The 17,873-nt window shown below is 25.7% G+C and overlaps 4 protein-coding genes across 4 annotated transcripts; 2 read left to right on the top strand and 2 right to left on the bottom strand.

Moving 5' to 3' along the window:
- The first annotated feature begins 167 nt into the window (after window positions 1-167).
- Window positions 168-3,131, top strand: RanGAP (Ran GTPase activating protein). The gene is made up of 5 exons (XM_015332831.2): window positions 168-468; window positions 642-1,061; window positions 1,139-2,079; window positions 2,173-2,406; window positions 2,479-3,131. The coding sequence occupies exons 1-5, from the start codon at window positions 360-362 to the stop codon at window positions 2,698-2,700; spliced, it is 1,926 nt and encodes a 641-aa protein (XP_015188317.2). The 5' UTR covers window positions 168-359; the 3' UTR covers window positions 2,701-3,131.
- Window positions 3,132-3,670: 539 nt separating this feature from the next.
- LOC107072694 (phosphatidylserine lipase ABHD16A) lies at window positions 3,671-6,823 on the bottom strand. The gene is made up of 11 exons (XM_015332832.2): window positions 6,508-6,823; window positions 6,385-6,438; window positions 5,753-6,063; window positions 5,537-5,679; window positions 5,358-5,472; window positions 5,131-5,266; window positions 4,684-4,848; window positions 4,468-4,592; window positions 4,179-4,375; window positions 3,926-4,077; window positions 3,671-3,832 (listed from the first exon to the last, which is right to left on the bottom strand). Exons 1-11 carry the CDS (start codon window positions 6,595-6,597, stop codon window positions 3,728-3,730), a joined length of 1,593 nt encoding a protein of 530 aa, XP_015188318.1. The 5' UTR covers window positions 6,598-6,823; the 3' UTR covers window positions 3,671-3,727.
- A 170-nt stretch (window positions 6,824-6,993) lies between these two features.
- LOC107072695 (CXXC-type zinc finger protein 1) lies at window positions 6,994-9,232 on the top strand. The gene is made up of 5 exons (XM_015332833.2): window positions 6,994-7,238; window positions 7,315-7,436; window positions 7,513-7,603; window positions 7,686-8,483; window positions 8,577-9,232. Exons 1-5 carry the CDS (start codon window positions 7,209-7,211, stop codon window positions 9,093-9,095), a joined length of 1,560 nt encoding a protein of 519 aa, XP_015188319.1. The 5' UTR covers window positions 6,994-7,208; the 3' UTR covers window positions 9,096-9,232.
- Window positions 9,233-9,271: 39 nt separating this feature from the next.
- Window positions 9,272-17,324, bottom strand: LOC107072689 (uncharacterized). The gene is made up of 4 exons (XM_089173010.1): window positions 11,347-17,324; window positions 10,218-11,206; window positions 10,056-10,119; window positions 9,272-9,965 (listed from the first exon to the last, which is right to left on the bottom strand). Exons 1-4 carry the CDS (start codon window positions 11,357-11,359, stop codon window positions 9,499-9,501), a joined length of 1,533 nt encoding a protein of 510 aa, XP_089029136.1. The 5' UTR covers window positions 11,360-17,324; the 3' UTR covers window positions 9,272-9,498.
- Window positions 17,325-17,873: the final 549 nt, after the last annotated feature.

Genomic DNA, 17,873 nt, shown 5'->3' with positions numbered 1-17,873 from the left:
TGTTTTTTTAATTTTTATATAAGATATATATTTAAAAAAAAAAAAAATATAAACAATGTTTATTTTCTTTAATAATATATAATTGTTATTTCAATAATATTTCTATAGCTTGAACAATATTTATTGTTGTACATTACCGCGTCCCATATGGTTTATTGCTTCGTGTATAACTATACGTATACGAATTGGTAATATAATAACAAGCGTCTAAAAACGAAACGATTTGTTTAGCACTTTTTTTATAACAATTCCATATATTTTTCATTTGATAGCAAAAATATAACTGAAATAAAATAGTTAGAAAGATTGAATAAGATTTTGTGAAAGGTTTCTGGATTATTTGGAACATTCAAGAAATTATGTCTGCTTTTAACTTAAATGAATTAAAAGATGCTTTAAAGGATAACGCTGAAAAATCCGGCGTTTCTTTTGCAGGAAGAAATCTCAAACTTGATACTGAAGAAGATGGTATAGTATATATTTGTATTTCATGAAGAATAATATTTAAACGCGTTAAGATATTATAGACATTTAAAGGTTAAGATATTATACAAAATTTAGAGGTTAAGTTATTAAGTACTTATTATTTTTTCTATTAAAATCATATTAATATTTTAATATTATATTTTTTGATTCTTTAGCAATAGAAGTAATAAAAGCAATAGAAGAATGTCCACAATTAGAATTCTTCAATTTAGAAGGAAACACATTAGGACCAAATGCAGCAGAAGCTGTAGCTCAAGCTTTACAGAAAAATGGATCCCTTCTAAAAAGAGCTCTTTGGAAAGACATGTTTACTAGTCGATCTAAAGCAGAAATTCCTGTAGCATTAGAACACCTTGGCACTTCTTTGTCAACTGCTGGTGCCCAGCTCACCGAATTAGAATTAAGCGACAATGCTTTTGGTCCAATTGGTATTAAAGGATTAGCAGATTTTTTAACTTCTAAGACATGTTATTCCCTTCGTGAATTACATTTAAATAATAATGGACTCGGTATATTTGGAGGTAAAATATTAGCCAAAGCTTTATTGGATTGTTGTCAATATAGTTCACGCGATGGTAAGTGTTTTAATTTATATAAATACTTACATACCAGTTTTGATATCATTTTAATATAACTTAATATTTTATTACAGGTACGCAATTAGCACTGAAAGTTATTGAAGTTGGTAGAAATCGATTGGAAAATGAAGGTGCCGAAGCTTTGGCATCTGTATTTAAAAAATTAACTACATTAGAGGAAGTTGCAATGCCTCAAAATGGTATATCACATAAAGGAATTATAGCACTTACCAAAGGTTTATCTGCCAATCCAGGATTACGTGTTTTAAATCTTAATGATAATACGGTAGGACCACAAGGAGCTCAAGCACTTGCTGACATTTTACCAAACTTTCCTGCTCTTGAACATCTAAATCTTGGAGATTGTTTGCTAAAAACAAAAGGTAGTTTGATATTAGCAGAAGCATTAGGAATTGAAGGAAATCATCCTTCCCTTATGGAATTGAATTTAAGTTTTAACGAAATCCATACAAGAGGAGCTGTCCCCATTGCTCGAGCAATGGCTGATAAAAATTATTTGAACAATTTACTCTTAGATGGCAATTCATTTGGAACAGATGGTCGTGCTGTCTTACGTGAATATTTAACAAATTTCGAACGTATCGATTCGTTAGGTACATTAAGTGAAGATGAAAGTGATGATGAAGATGAAGATGAAAATGAAAATGAAAATGAAAATGAAAATGAAGATGAAGATGAAGAAATAGAAGAAGAAGAAGAAGATGAGGAAGAGTACGAAGATGAACATGATCATGAACTTGTGGATGTAGATGATAATGAATTTGTTGTTGTGGATATAGATGAGGATGTGGACGAGGATGTAGTTGCAGATGATGATGATGATGATGATGTTAATGAAGATCATGCAAATGATAATAATAGTGCTATGACAAATTTATTAGAGGACAAAATTGAAAAGAAAGTAACTATTTCAGATTTCTTACAATCTCCAACAGAACAAAAATTATTACTATTACAGTATAATACTGCTGAACCTTTTGTTGAATATGTCAAGGTTTGTTTTTTTTCATTCCTTCATTTATTAAAATATAATTTTGTAATTTTTCATTTATATATATATATATATAATTATTATTATTTATTTTAGAATTTAGTGAAAGATGATGATGATGAGAAGCTATTAGAATTCAAATTTATTGAAGAATTTATCAGATTAATTATGAATGTTTCTGCTTTCTGTGGAAGTAGACTTTTGAATGTTAGATTAAAAGCAGAACTTCTTACAGACATTTTATATGCGGAACTTTTTGCATATGTTGTAAAACACAAACAAATTACAATGTTGAATAATACTTTACTTGTATATTTAGGTTTATTAAAGGTAAGTATTTTAATTATATATGTGTCTTAAATTGATAAATTTCATTGTATGACACTATAAATTTGATTATAGAGTGAAGATAAGAATGATGGAAAAATTGATTGGAATTTGGAAGGTTGTTTCAAAGCATTAGAAAAAATCAACAAAAAGGAATATTTCCTTCAACAGACAAAGGACACGTTGAAATTTTTCTTAGAAAAACCGGTAACAGTTAATCGTGCAAAAGTAACAGATCCATTCGAAGATTCGAAAAATGCTCTTAAATTGGCATTAAATTGTATTCAAACAACATAATTATTGTGGAATATACATTTAATAAAAATTTCGTCATATATGTGCCCATATTTACAATGAGCTAATTGATAAAGTAGTAGTTAATATTCGAGAACTTCTCATCTTAAATACAAAAATTTCTTCCTCATAATTATTATATATAATATTTATATTACACAAAAAAAAAAAAAAAAAAAAAGTAATGAACTTTAATTTAGAAAAATGTCTATACACTTTTCCTGACTTGTACAAATTATTTTGTACACAACTTTTTATGTTTTATACAAACAAATTTTTATGCTGTGTAAAAAAAAAGAAAAAAGAAAAAACAACGTTCACAAACTATTCAATACAAATACAATTTCTTCTTAATAAATATCTTTTGATAACAACAATATGTAAAAACCAATAATTTATATAGACAAATAAATAATAATTATATTAACTGAAAATACTAAATATTTTTTCCAAATTTCTCTGTTTTTTTTTTTTTTTTTTTTTTAGAATTTCTAAAATATAACATTCAATAATACAAATGCAAAATATAAATTCAATTTGTAACTGTCAACTATGTGTTCTACACTATAAAAAAAAAAATTGATTAAAAAATATTTTTATATGAAAAAAAAAAAAAACAAACAAACAATTTCATAATAAATCGATAAAACTTACACGACAGTAAGTTATTATAATAATCGTTTTAAATTGTTTTATGGCATATTTTTTTTTTTTTTTTTTTTTAAATGCATTATACTGTCCTTTGCATAAATAATACAACATTTGATTTTCAGATAAAAACAAAACCGAATAAATATATATTATATATGCAAATGTTTCGAATGTTTAATAGTTGATTTTTAAAATATTAAGAATAAGTAAAAACTTAAAAAAAAAAAAAAGAAAAAAATAAATTTCTTCAATAATAAATAGTACTTATTTCTTAAACTTAAGATTAAAGAGAAGTTATATTATTAAAAAGTTTTGAATAATATCAGATAAAAACCATAATCTTCTAATTTCTTATGGCATAAGTAGAAAGTTACAAAGTTTATTTCATAGAGATTGCTGATACTGGATCCCATCCAGGTTGAAAAAGCTCTACAGACAATGGAGTACAATGTGATGATGGTTGATCTTTCATATACATGGTTGTCTATAAAAAAAAAATCAAAATTAGAACACACATATATCAAATATTTCGTTTTAATTTAACACTGTTCCTTTTAATATATAATTCAATAACTACCAAAAAGATAGTGAGTTGTTGTTTGGTTTTAATATCACAATTCTGACCAAGATTACAAGGATAAGATATTTTCTCATGATTTTTTTGATTCTCGTTTGCTATTAATTTCAAACAATGTTTGTCATCAATCTCAAGTGTCTCTATTATCAATCCTGAAAACAAAAATATATGCATACAATATTTTTATGCAATTATATATTTTACAAAATTAATATATTGCATTTTTTATTATTATTAATTAAATTTGACTTACTCCTGCCATTAATATTTGCGGAAAGAAATTTATTTAAAATAGTTAATGAGTCGGAATCATCAGAGAAAAGATATGGATAACGTCTTAATAATAATTTTGTCAGCAACATGTTGCCACGATTTCCAGCTAAAATATTAGCAGGACTACAAACAATTTCATCGTTTGTTCTTCTTATTAACAATACTGTCCCATCGTACCTTGTTTTATATATTCATTATTAGATACTTTATAATAATTATGTATGTTACAAATGTATATTAAATTATGACAGAAAAAAAATATATTATACCTATTTAATTGTTCTGCTATATTTAAATTAAAATGTAATCTTATAACATCTTGCACTATTCCTTTTAGTAAGGGCATGGTCATAATAGCCAATGGAAGTATATCATCAAATGTAGCATCTAATACCTGTAATAAGTGATTATTGTAATAAATTTAATAATGATTAAATAATAATAATAATAATAATAATAATAATAATAATAATAATAATAATTACCAAGCTGTGAATAGATGGATAATTCATGGCAGCCCAAGTAGCTGTATATCCACCAATACTCCATCCATAAAGTATTATTTTTCTCTCAGGAAACATTAATTGATGTTTAGCAAATTGCATAATACAATCAACAGCATTTTCCTCTTGTACTGGATATGGTTCACCCTTTGTGGTCAGTTTGATGTCTTACTGTTAGTCATATATGAATATAGATTGGCCGAAGAAGAAGTCTTGCCATTACTACAACTATATGTATAAAATATATTCTAATTTTAAGTTAAAATGATCTTTTCACGTACAAAAGTTAATAGATAAAATATAATTAGATTAAGTTTTTATATTAGTGATAATAGTAAAATAACTTATCAGTAATAGCAATTCTTCTCGACGGAATGTGTTCTACTACAATACTCATCTAGCTCACTCATTTGCAAGCACAATACTTACAGTACTGCTACCAAAACCTGGATGATTCCATCCTAAGACAGAATAGCCTTTGTTTAATGGAGTTGATATAATACCAGTTTCGTAAAATCCACAATTTCCTTCGCACGTGATGACAAGTATATCACCATTAGTAGTTCTATAAAAAAAAAGAATAATATCTATACGATATCATTATAATTCTTATTTTTTACTTTAACATAGACAGAAAAAAGAAATTAATATATTACTTTTTCCTTTGATCAATAAATATTGTATCGATTTGATTTCTATCAGAAGTTACCAGTTTATATCTTTCTCCTCCCTGTTTTACTAAATCTACTCTACCCTTTAATAGCATTGGATCTACAATAGAAATATCTAATTATTCAAGAAATATATATGTTCGATATAAAAAGTATCAACTTACGTAATGCCCAATTAATGACAGAGACACTGCCAGGATAAATTAATTTCAAAGCGAAACTGTATGCTATGATGAAGGACAAGATTACTCTTATTCCACTATTAGATTTCATTTCTTCCAGTCTCAACTTTTCCCTGTTCTTTTCTCTAATAAAAAAATATATAACATCACATATGACATTAAAATAATTATTGTTATAATTACTTTTTAATAGATTACCCTGTTAGTGTAGAAACTTGAAATTCTACAGGCCAAGAACGAAAGTCAAAATCATATTTGCATAACTCTTGTTTAGTTGTTGTATTAGGATTTGCTTGATAATCTTTTAATGCTTTTAAGAATTTCGAATAAACTGCATTATTAGCTCTGGAACAACCACGTACTGCTAATGAAGTAAATAAAATGACATTTGCACCAGCTGCAACTTGACCTAAATAATATGCTATATCCATCACAGAATAACTTTGCAGATACATAAATACAGCAGCAGACGCAAATGCATACGGACTTATAGACCAAACTGCAGTATACTGAAAAATAAAATTTAAAAAATCATTTATGTACACATATTCTTGTAATAAAATACATGTACTTATAATTAGAGATTTCATTGCAATAGACAAATAAACGAATAAAGTAATAACTTACATAAAATATATATTGATATGAATGTTAATAAAATTTATATTTTAGTTTATTGCAATTAGTATTTAAATATAACTAGAGACAATATTATACAGAAACAAGTACACACATTGACAGAATACTTACATCTCAAATAATGTTATACAAATTAGCATAAAATATTTGACAGGTATTTTTATATGAAAAATTTGGTATTAAAAACTCACCGATATTATTACTCGATCACTCCATCGTTCTAATACTTTAGGTTTATATGATTTCTGCAAATTAAAATAATCATAACCTCCAAAAATTGCAAGTAAATATAATCAAATAAATAAGATAGTTACATCAATAAGTCGTCCAGTTGTCGTTACTTCGTAAATTTTAAAAAGACGTGGTCCAAACATATAGTAGAATAATATTCTCATTAAAGACATATTTGATTTCCCTTTTTTTTATTTTTTATAATTATCACATAAAACTTTAACAATTCAATCCTCAGAACTATCGTTGGAGAAATCAAAAAAAACTATCAAATCATATAGACTGCGGTGTGAGGTTAGTGCACAGTCATGCGCAGTAGAGTAAAATGATATTACACACGTTAAAGGGTTAAATCAAATAATATTAGTTTAATTTGTCATTATTTTTATGCATTTATATTATTTTTGTTATAACGTCAATTAACAGAATTATTTTATTTTATATCGAATCAAAATAACACGAATAATATATCGCGATACGATTAATCGAATGAAAGCATAAGATCTTTTTAATTAATTTTTTAATTCCTATTTTGTCCGCATTCGTCGCTGATATCGTTACGATGAAAACTAATTGAATGTGACTTGTAAACAATAATGAATAAAAAAAAGACAATATAAGTAGTTTTATGTAGTAGATATAAAATTTGTTTACTTATAAAATAGTAAAAAATAATACATTTGCATAGTTTAATTAAAAGCATTGTGTTAAAGAAAATATTGAAAGATATATTAGCAATTTGTAAGATTCATTTACATCTGTATTGTGTATAATCATTCTAACTATGGGGGAGAAAAGGCAAAATAGTTTATCTGTAAGTATATATTTTATATAATTACGATGATACCTTAATTAATATGTAATTGCAATCACACATAATTATTCAACAGAAAGAAGAAATTGCAAAACAGTTTATGCTGCCAGAAAGAAAAAGTAAAATAGCTACTTTATTAAAACAAGATGGACAAGCTTACTGTATTTGTAGAAGTTCTGACAGTTCACGTTTTATGATGTAAGTTCCCATAAAATTATATAACTGTACAATTTTATATCATTTCTATAAATACTATATTTGTCATTTGTTACAGTGGTTGTGATGCATGCGAAGAATGGTACCACGGAGATTGTATTAATATAACTGAGAAAGATGCTAAACATATTAAACAATTTTTCTGCATTGTAAGTTTAGATAAAAATTTAAACATATTATATATGTAATTCTTTTTCTAATTGAAATCTATTTATTATGATTATTTTATAGCGTTGTAAAGAAGAAGATCCAACATTGATTACACGATATAAACCACGTAAGACAGATCAGGAAGATCGAAAGCATAAAAAGTACAAGGAAAAGGAACGTTCACTTAGATATGAATATGATGCACCTTGGGATCCAACATTGGTTAAAAAATCATCTAAACGATGTGGAGAATGTACAGGTTGTCTTCGTACAGATAATTGTGGAAAATGTGATGCTTGTAGACATTTGAAAAAATTTGGTCCTTCTGTACGATTAAAACTTCGGTGTATACAAAGAACTTGTAGAGTATTGGGTGATCCATTGAAACCATCTAAAAGTTTTACCAAAGGTTTAAAATTTAATAAAAAACGTAGAAGAGATTCAAGTAATGAGAGAAATGAACATTTGGAACCACCACGACATTGCTATGGTCCTGCTTGTACGAAACAATCACGTCCAGGTAGTAAATATTGTTCAGACGAATGTGGATTAAAACTTGCAACTAATAGAATTTATCAAGTATTGCCACAACGTATACAAGAATGGTCGTTAACACCATGTATAGCTGAACAGAATAATAGACGAGCTTTAGAATCAGTTAGGAAACAACAAAATGATGTTAGAAGAATACTTCAGGAATTAGATAAAAGACATGCAGAATTAGATAGAATAGTAGAACGTGCTAAACACGCAACTATAGATCCACAAGCAGAAGTCGATGATAATGATGATACGGAAATGAGCATGTATTGTATCACTTGTGGACATGAGATACATTCTAGAACAGCTATTAAACATATGGAAAAATGTTTTAATAAGGTAATTTTTTGTTGTTGTTGTTAAATAATATACATTTAAAAATATTTCTGCTTTTCTTATGATGTTTTACTGATATTATTGTTTTATTTATAGTATGAATCGCAAGCATCATTTGGCTCCATTTTTAAAACACGTATCGAAGGACAAGTAATGTTTTGTGATTTTTATAATCCTGTTAATAGAACTTATTGTAAAAGATTACGTGTACTTTGTCCTGAACATTGTAAAGATCCAAAGATCAGCGAAACAGAAGTTTGCGGATGTCCCTTGGTTACTAATGTATTTGATGCAACTGGTGAATTTTGTCGTGCTCCAAAAAAGAGTTGTGTTAAACATTATGTTTGGGAAAAATTGCGTCGTGCAGAAATAGATATGGAAAGAGTAAGACAATGGTTAAAAATTGATGAACTCGTTGAACAAGAAAGACAAATTAGATCTAATATGGCTACTAGAGCTGGAGTATTGGCTTTGATGTTACATTCTACATACAATCATGAATTAATGGAACAAATGACTCAAGAACAAAGTAGAGAACAATTAGAAGCAATGGAGGAAGAACTACAACGTAGATACAATTTACATCAAAACCAATCAATGGAACAAGAAACATAATTTTTATTTCAATATATTTAATATGTGAATTTTATGGTAAATCTAATATTTAAGTTCTGATGTGTATTATTTATTTCTATATGAGCAAATACTATTACTCTCATTGTACTTGATTAAATTAAAGGTTTTGTCTTCCATCGGTGTAGTGGCTTTATTAAAACAATATATAACAAGTCTTCTAAAAATTGTAAAATGTTTATTAAAATATATGATCGTGAAAATAGTAGTAGTCAACTTTGTTTAAATTATAATTAGGTAATGGATACATAATAATTTGACTGCTTCATTATAATCATAGTAACAATATTCTATACAATTTTCTGAGTATTTCAATAATTCAATCTATTCTTTAATATGTAACTAAATAAGTCTTTTCTTTTTTTTTTTTTTTTTTGACTAATCCTTACTCAGGAGTGGCAGGTGTGAATATAAATTGTGGTATCAACATCTGTTGCTTTTTATTTATGTCACGCGATTTAAATAGCTTCGCTGACAAAACAAAAATACTTTGTTTAAATGTTTGAAAAAATCGGACCAAAATGCATTTACTTAAATATGAAGATGTATTATTTAAATGATTACCTCGAATTTCTTGTTGAGGCTTCGAGATTTTCGATGTTGTTGTTTTCTTTTTCGATACGTTTGTAAGATTCGTTGAAGAAATATTCGCATGTTTAATCGATTTATGTGTTAATTCTGTCGAATTTTTGCGAGGAGTAACAATTCTTGTATTCTTAGATAATTTTGGTGTACGTTTGAGCAATGAAATTTGATAAAACGTGGTACATGTACGTCTTTTGCAAGGTGTTTGCAAATTAATTGTTACTTCATTGATGAATTTCTTCTTTTTCTTCGTAGACGAATCAATGTCTAAAGAAAAAGATGGTTTTTTGTTCTAATTGCAATTACGTAATGATTGAAAAAGTATACAGATTTGTTTTTATAATAATTAATACATACTACTAATCGAATTATCATTAAACGTAGTGATTTCCTTTATTTTCTTCTCCCTTTCTGATAAGTTCTATCAAATAATTATAATTTATTATAAAAATATCAAATGAAATGAACTCAATGAAACAAACAAGAAATAACATTGAACAAATTAAAAATACAACTTACTGATTGTTCATGAAACGATTCATCATTGTTTTCTACGATATTTTTCTCATTCGAAATATAAAAAATATTCATAGTTTGATCCTCTTTTCTATCGAAACTTAAATTATTCATAGAATCATTCACAATTTCAAGATCTACACATTTATTATCGATATTTGTTTTTTGATTTATCAATAACGATTCCATTTTGACGAAATCCTTTAAAGAATCATCATCGAGTTCTTCATCATTATTTTCGTCTATATTAAATAAAACAGAAGGATTAATTGTATTTTTATGAATTTTAGCGATAATTGTTGAAGAATCATTATTGTTATCGTTATTTAATCGTTTATTGAATTCTTCATCGTATTTTAATAATTTACTTAAATTTGTTCCCGTATTTTCAACAATATTGCAATTAGACGAAGAATAATTTTCCGTTTCTTCAGCTATGGAAATTAATTTATCATTGCACTTTGTTGGATTTGAAAAAGTTTCATCAGAAGTTGCAGTATTATCATTTGTATCAATTGTCGAATCTATGTTATCTTCATTTTTTATTATTAATTTCAACGATTGTTCAGAATGATTAATTTTATCACTTGTATTATGCAAATCAATTTCTTCAACGTTTTCTTCTTCTTTATCGTTGATTGAAGATTTTCCAAATATTTCATCAATCATCTGTTTTATTAAAATCCTCAAAGGAACGTGTTTTTCAAACAAATTCGTAATATTTGTATTTTGAACAGAATTGAAATCGATATGATGAATATCTCTTTCTTCAGCAACATTTACAACATCTTCACGAGAATATTTAATGTTATCTAAATCATCGTTAAAATATTCCTTTACCTTTTTTTGATATTCATTATTACAAATTGATTTGTTGTTGATCAAACAACAAGTTGTATTTGTTTTATTGTTCAAAGATTCATATATTTTTTTAGATCTAATCGATGTTGTTGAACGAACTGTACAATCCGGATAATTGTTTAAATTTACGTCTACAAAAATTAATATAAAAAAAAAAAAAACATATCTCTTACACCTTTCATTCGTATTTATTAAACGTCATTAAATTTAGAACAAATAAATTAGACGAATATTGAAGATATTCAAAATACCCTTCTTCGTTGATACTCACTTTTATCTTCCATTTTGTTTCTTTGTTTGTGTTATATGTATATCTCCTCCTTAATGAGTCTGAAATAATATTGATTAAAAATATATATTTTTTATTTGTTAAAATAATCAAAATATTATTAAAAATCAAGAAGAAAAATCGAATGATTTGTTTCTCAATAATGTTCTGTATGATATATTAGTTACTGTTCTAAAACGTTATTACGAATTAATAGATCGTTTCTAACTGAAAATTGTCCTTCATCGGTGAACTGTAAATATTAATTTGTTTCATTTTTCAAATTTCGTATTATTATACCTCATTAATTCAAAACGATACAAAAGAAGTCTTGTAACTAGGATATATATATATATATATATATATATATATATATATATATATATATATATATATATAAATCATGAATTTTGAAGTGTGTGAAGAATGAATCGTGAAATTTTTTAGTACCTTTTTTTCTTCTTTTGTGTGAAGAAAGTGTGTGTGTGTATGTGGTATTTAATTTAACAAGAATTTTTTAGATAAAATTAATGTAAGTTTAGAATTAAATGATAATAAGACCTCTAACGAGAAGACTGTCGTGTATGTGTATGTGTATGTGTGTGTGTAGTTTATTATATGCATATATATATTTATATATATATATATATATATATTGACAGAGGGATGAGAGTAAATGTTTGTGTAGCATCTTCTTCTTCTTCTTTATTCGTTTTTCGTTTGCTTGCGAATTGTATTATCTTTTTTTTTTTCTTTTCCTTTTTATTATTGTTATTATTAATATTATTATTAATATTTTTTATTATTAATATTATATTATTCGACACAGTATTTCTGTGAAATCACACGCATTCTCCATTTGTGACTATAATTCTATATAAGAACACACTCTTACTCGCATAACTTCCAATTTTTCTTTTTTTAAATGGAAAATGTTTGAATTTCCCCTTCTCTCCTATGTTGTTCAATATATATATATATAAATATATATATATATATATTGGGTACGTGTGTACGTGTGTGTATGTATACGTATATATTGTATTATGTATTACTGCATATACAGTTTTATAAATTAAATATCGAGTATGAGCACTTCTTATTATTTTTTTCTTCTTCTTCTTCTTCTTCCCCTTTTTTACCATACAAGAAAATGTCAACTTCAATTATAATTATATTAAACACGTATTTTTAGTTGTTTTTCTTGTTTTTTTTTTTGTTTACTCTCCATTTTTGCATGTATATGATGAATGCATGTTTTTTCCTTTCCTCTCTCTCTCTCTCTCACACACTCTCATCTCTCTCATTTCTCTTCTCATGCTCTCATTTTTACACACACTCATACTCACTGTATAATCTTATCTTTTCGTATTTAATAATAATAATAATATATATATATATACGTACTAAATGTATGTTTAAATGTACATACATACATACACATGCATACATACACACCAACATGCACACGCACGCACGCAACGAAAAGGAAACGAAACAACCACCAACAACGATATATTTTATCACAGTACCGTACGCAAAGCTTATATGAATTTGCAGATAGAGAATAGCATAAAAGGCCAAAAAGGCGATGCGTTATATATATACATGTACATACACACACACACACACATATATATATATATATATAGAGACGCTTTCGTTATACCCATGTACATACCCAAGGAGGATTTTCTTGTTTCGTAAAAGAAGCATTGAACGTTTTGAGTTTTTAAACACACAAAAACTCTTCTCATTTATTTAACATACATACATACACACATACACACACATACTCTCTTTACACCTTTTTAATTTTTTTTATTTTTCTTTCTTTGCCTATTTATTTTATTTTATTTTATTTTATTTTATTTAGTTTGCTATCTGTTGTCTTTCTTGCGCATGAAAGACACACACACACACACACACACAATGTTCTCTCTATTTTATGATTTTTTTAAATTTTTAATATTTTTCACTTTTTACATATTTATGTAGTATCTCATGGCAATGACATTCTTTACACATCCATGGTCCATGACAGTAGTAGCAGCTTTGCATTAAATTGAGTTGTTGTTGTTGTTGTTGTTGAGTTGGTTTTTTTCCTTGTTTTTTTCTTTTTTAATTCTTTTATATTTTTTTGTATCTTTTTTCATTTTATCTTTATCTTTATTTTTATAACTTTATCTTTATCTTTATTTTTATTTTACTTTATTTTTAATATTAGTAACAAAATAGTAAGCGATGTTTTTATCGGTGTCCCTTCGCGCATGTCCGGAGAATTATTATAAATGAATATTTTTTCCTTTTTTTCTCTTTTACGATCGTTTATATTTATATCTATCTATCTATCTATATATATATATATACGATCATTTTAAATTTTGTTCATTTTTTTTTTTGTTTAAAGATTTTTTTTTTCTTGGACAATAGCACACTACATATATTTTGGTTTCTATAGAGAATAATAAAGTATCTACATATACATGCATATATATATATATATATATATTTATATATACGCATATATACATATTACAAATAAGAGGAGACATATACATATATACATATATATATATGTTCGCGTCAAGCGACAACGAATCATTATCATTACCATTATCATCATCATCATCATTATCCGGACACGCATCATCACCTAAATACATGTATGGCGTGCGTCAAGCAAAAATCCAAGATTTTTTTCTTCATTATCTTTTGCTTTGATTTATATGTATTTGTTCAATTTCCAATTTGAACTGCGAGAAAAGCCAGCCGATAAAAAATAATTAATAGCACATTTCAGATACCTTCTACTACTGCTTTCTTTTTTTTTTTTAATCTTTCTTTTGAACGAATAAAAAAAAAAAAGAAGAAAAAGGAACAAAATAAAAAATTAAAAAAAAAAAAAAAATACTCTTAACAAAAGTCGTATGATTGATTGCTCGCATTTCTTAAGATTTAGACATTTTGTTAATTATAAGTAACAAAAAAAAAACAAAAACGATTAATAATTATCTCGGATATAATATTGCTTGGCAACGCGTGTTTTTCTTTTTTCTTTTTTTTTTTTATACCCACAAAAAGGGAACTTTGGCAACATACTAATAATTGGCAATAAACATTCTTTCTTTTCTCTCACATACATATTTATATATATATATATATTTTTTTTTTTCTCAGCTGGGCAGTACAGCTTTTTTTTTCTTCGATACAATTTTTTTTATTTTTGTTTTAATCCTTTCTCATTAATTACTGTTTTCTTTTCTTTTTATCACACAATCATACACACACACACACTATCTCTCTCTCTCTCTCTCTCTCTGTGTTTAACTTTCTATCTTTTACTCTCATTTTACATAATCGTTCATCGCTTATTATACCACATAGCAATAATAATTCTAATTAATATTAAATCGAGTAATCTTTATAATCATAATCATAATCATAATCATAATCATAATAATAATAATAATAATAATAATAATAATAATAATAATAATAATAGCTATTAAATGTATATATATATATATATATATTTACAATACAGAAAAATCGTTCATCACTTTGAATAACAAATTGTACAGTGATACAAGGCTAACAGTGAGATCACGGCTCGGATCATTCATTCATTCATTCATTTCATTATTTTCAATCCTAACCGTAGTTTCTCTCTCGATGATTTTTTTTTTGTTTTTTTTTACTAATTTTCTTCTTTTTTTACAGAATTATGATATATATGTATAATATCTATTCGCTCATATATATCATCGTACAATGATCGAATTTGAATGAATCCTTAATAAGGACGAAGCATATCTCTTGGAAGGAACGTCTAATGAAGTACGATATGCATGTAGAAAGTTATTACAAAAGTTAAACAAAACAAAAACAAAATAATAATAATAATAATAATAATAGAAATCGAAAAAAAAGAAAAAAAATAAACAAATAATGGAAAGATTTGATTAGATCGAGTCATAAGTAACTTTCTACTATAAGTCACCAAAAAAAAAAAAAAAAAAAAAAAAACAAACGAATTTTTGTTATCACTGTATAAATGAGAATTCAGTTTTAGTCTTCTGTTAACTTTTTTTTTTTATACAGTCAATGTTACATTTAACCGTTTTACTTAATCACTCAAATGGATGGTAAAAAGTGCATATTCGACAAAAAAAAATTGAAACAAGGCAAGTAGCACTAAAGGTGACAATTGAAAAAATATACAGCGTATACAGTGCAGGACTGATAACTGATAGAGGGCAATTAAAAATTGGTTTGTATGTAAAATTCCATTTCTTGAGATACGATTTTAAAAGATGAACCGAGTAGTGCATGGACTTATTGTTGACTTTGATGAACCTTTTAAAGATAAAATATTAGAAACAAAATTGCAAAAGAGTACAAAAAAAGAAAACAAAAAACTGCATAAAAGGTGTCTTGCACTTATCAGTCTTAGAAACGCCATTTTTTGTTTCATAAAAAATGAAAGTTATTTATGACTCGACCCTCCTAATTATATAAAGATCAACAAATAATATTTAAAATTCTCGATAATAAAGTTTTCTGTATAATTGTGATGTGTATAAAACGACGAACGTTTCTCTTATCTTCCTTATTTTTGTTTTTTTTTTTTTCAACGCACTTATAATAATTAATTAAAATAATTAATAATATTAATATTAATATTAATAATAAGGGAACTTTGACACTACGTGCAAAATAATCGGATATGACTTGTATTTTGATATGACCAAAAAAAAAAAAAAAAAAAAAAAAAACTGGTGTACGTTTTAAAATGAAAAGAATAAAGAATAAAGAAAAAAAAACACAAAAATCTTGTACAATTAAAGAAGAGGATCAATGGCATGAACAATATAATGCATAGGCCACATATTATTTTTTTTTTTTTTGAATAAATGCCGAGTAGCCCTACTAAACGTATAAGAAAATAAAAGCATTTGTACTTTTGCTTATACCACTGTTAATGAATAATAATAATAATTAGTGATGACTGTTAAAATGAGAAATATTTTTCGCTGCGCTTTTTTCTTCTTCTGTGTTTATTATTAACATAGATTATTTTAATTATTATTATTATTAGTCAATAATTTTTCTTAACAACGGTTGTTTTTGTTGGTTGCTTGTGTGTAGTTTCATGAAACAAAGATATATATTTATATATATATATATATATATTATATTTGCATACATGGCAATTTTCTTGTATTTCTGCCGTTTTTTGTTCGCACATTTAACGAAATTATTAAAATATGTGTATTTTGAATGCAATGTGTAGATATATTTAGCATAAGTTGCCTTCTTCTTCTTCTTCTTCTTTCCACTCTAAATTATTTACATATCATTATTTATTTTATGGTCCTATTATTTTCATGAAGTACAATCTGCTTGTTTTTTCCTTAATGTAACTACTCTCTCTCTCTCTCTCTCTCTCTCTCTCTGTATGTGAATTCTCTTGTGTTATTATTTTTTAGCCATTTGAACCGGTCAATGGCACGAGCTGATAATATTGTTATTCTATTTATTTTACTTTTTACTTTTTACTTTTATTTTTAAGGCGATGGAGAGCACCTGACTTGAACAGTTTTTTTTTTAATTTTATGCATATTGGATTAAAAAATTAGTCAAAGAAAATATTATCTTACTTAAACGAGACACGTGTTTTTTGTTTTTGTTTTTGTTTTTTTTTTTCAATTCATATTACCTATTCCCTTTTTTGATCTCCTTGATTATATTTTAAAATTGATTAATTGATCTAATTTAAAAAATATTATATAAATGTTATTACGAATTTAGATTTTTGTTTTAAAAGCATTTCAATGAAACATAAATAAATTTGATATACACTAATACAAAGTTTAATTAAAAATTATTATAATATTTATTACTTCAATGATTTCTTAGTATTTATTGATTATGATTAAACAAAATGAAATATACATGTATATATATATATATATATATATATATATATATATATATATATATATATATATATATATTTGGTCTAAATGATCTTATATAGCAGTTATACAACACGTGTTATGCAATAAGATTAATTGCTGTATTATTATTGTCTAAATTAAAAAATTGTGCATTAGCAATATTTTAAATATACATTCACCCAATGATAATTTTGTTCTTAAAGAAGAAGATTATATTTTCTTTGAACTATATATAATATCCAATATGCATTGATATCTCTCTCTCTCTCATTACTAAATACTTAAACAAACTCTCTTTGCTAGTTCACAAAGCTGCACCCCCAGCTGGGCTTTTATATATTTATCGTACAAACTAAAAAAAGAAAAAAAAAAAAGAATTATCAACAAAATTCATATTTTTTTTTTTTCATCACACTCTCATACATCATTTCGATATTACGAAAAAAAAAAGAAAAAAAAGAAACAAAACAACAATAACAAAAGTTATTAAATCTTATATATTAATAGTGAATTGAAATTTGTATTAATACTAAATAGATGAATTACTCTTATTTATTATCATGCTTC

Source organism: Polistes dominula, unplaced genomic scaffold (genome assembly GCF_049000335.1).
Source record: "Polistes dominula isolate Pdom_NZ unplaced genomic scaffold, Pdom_raw_medaka contig_22, whole genome shotgun sequence".
NCBI classification, from domain to species: domain Eukaryota; kingdom Metazoa; phylum Arthropoda; class Insecta; order Hymenoptera; family Vespidae; genus Polistes; species Polistes dominula.
The sequence above is the reverse complement of the archived record's forward strand: the minus strand, read 5'-3'. Positions and strand labels throughout refer to the sequence as shown.

Excerpts from the sequence above, each read along its gene's own strand:
- LOC107072695 (XM_015332833.2), top strand. The coding sequence starts at position 7,209 with ATGGGGGAGAAAAGGCAAAATAGTTTATCT. Across the intron at positions 7,239-7,314 it reads AAAGGCAAAATAGTTTATCT|AAAGAAGAAATTGCAAAACA; the intron begins GTAAGTATATAT and ends ATTATTCAACAG. Across the intron at positions 7,437-7,512 it reads GACAGTTCACGTTTTATGAT|TGGTTGTGATGCATGCGAAG; the intron begins GTAAGTTCCCAT and ends CATTTGTTACAG.
- RanGAP (XM_015332831.2), top strand. The coding sequence starts at position 360 with ATGTCTGCTTTTAACTTAAATGAATTAAAAGATGCTTTAAAGGATAAC. Across the intron at positions 1,062-1,138 it reads TCAATATAGTTCACGCGATG|GTACGCAATTAGCACTGAAA; the intron begins GTAAGTGTTTTA and ends ATTTTATTACAG. Across the intron at positions 2,080-2,172 it reads CTTTTGTTGAATATGTCAAG|AATTTAGTGAAAGATGATGA; the intron begins GTTTGTTTTTTT and ends TATTTATTTTAG.
- LOC107072689 (XM_089173010.1), bottom strand. Across the intron at positions 10,120-10,217 it reads AATCGTTTCATGAACAATCA|AACTTATCAGAAAGGGAGAA; the intron begins GTAAGTTGTATT and ends ATTATTTGATAG. Across the intron at positions 9,966-10,055 it reads TAATGATAATTCGATTAGTA|ACATTGATTCGTCTACGAAG; the intron begins GTATGTATTAAT and ends CTTTTTCTTTAG.
- LOC107072694 (XM_015332832.2), bottom strand. The coding sequence starts at position 6,597 with ATGTCTTTAATGAGAATATTATTCTACTATATGTTTGGACCACGTCTT. Across the intron at positions 4,593-4,683 it reads ATCCATCTATTCACAGCTTG|GTATTAGATGCTACATTTGA; the intron begins GTAATTATTATT and ends CACTTATTACAG. Across the intron at positions 3,833-3,925 it reads AACAACTCACTATCTTTTTG|ACAACCATGTATATGAAAGA; the intron begins GTAGTTATTGAA and ends TTTTTTTTATAG.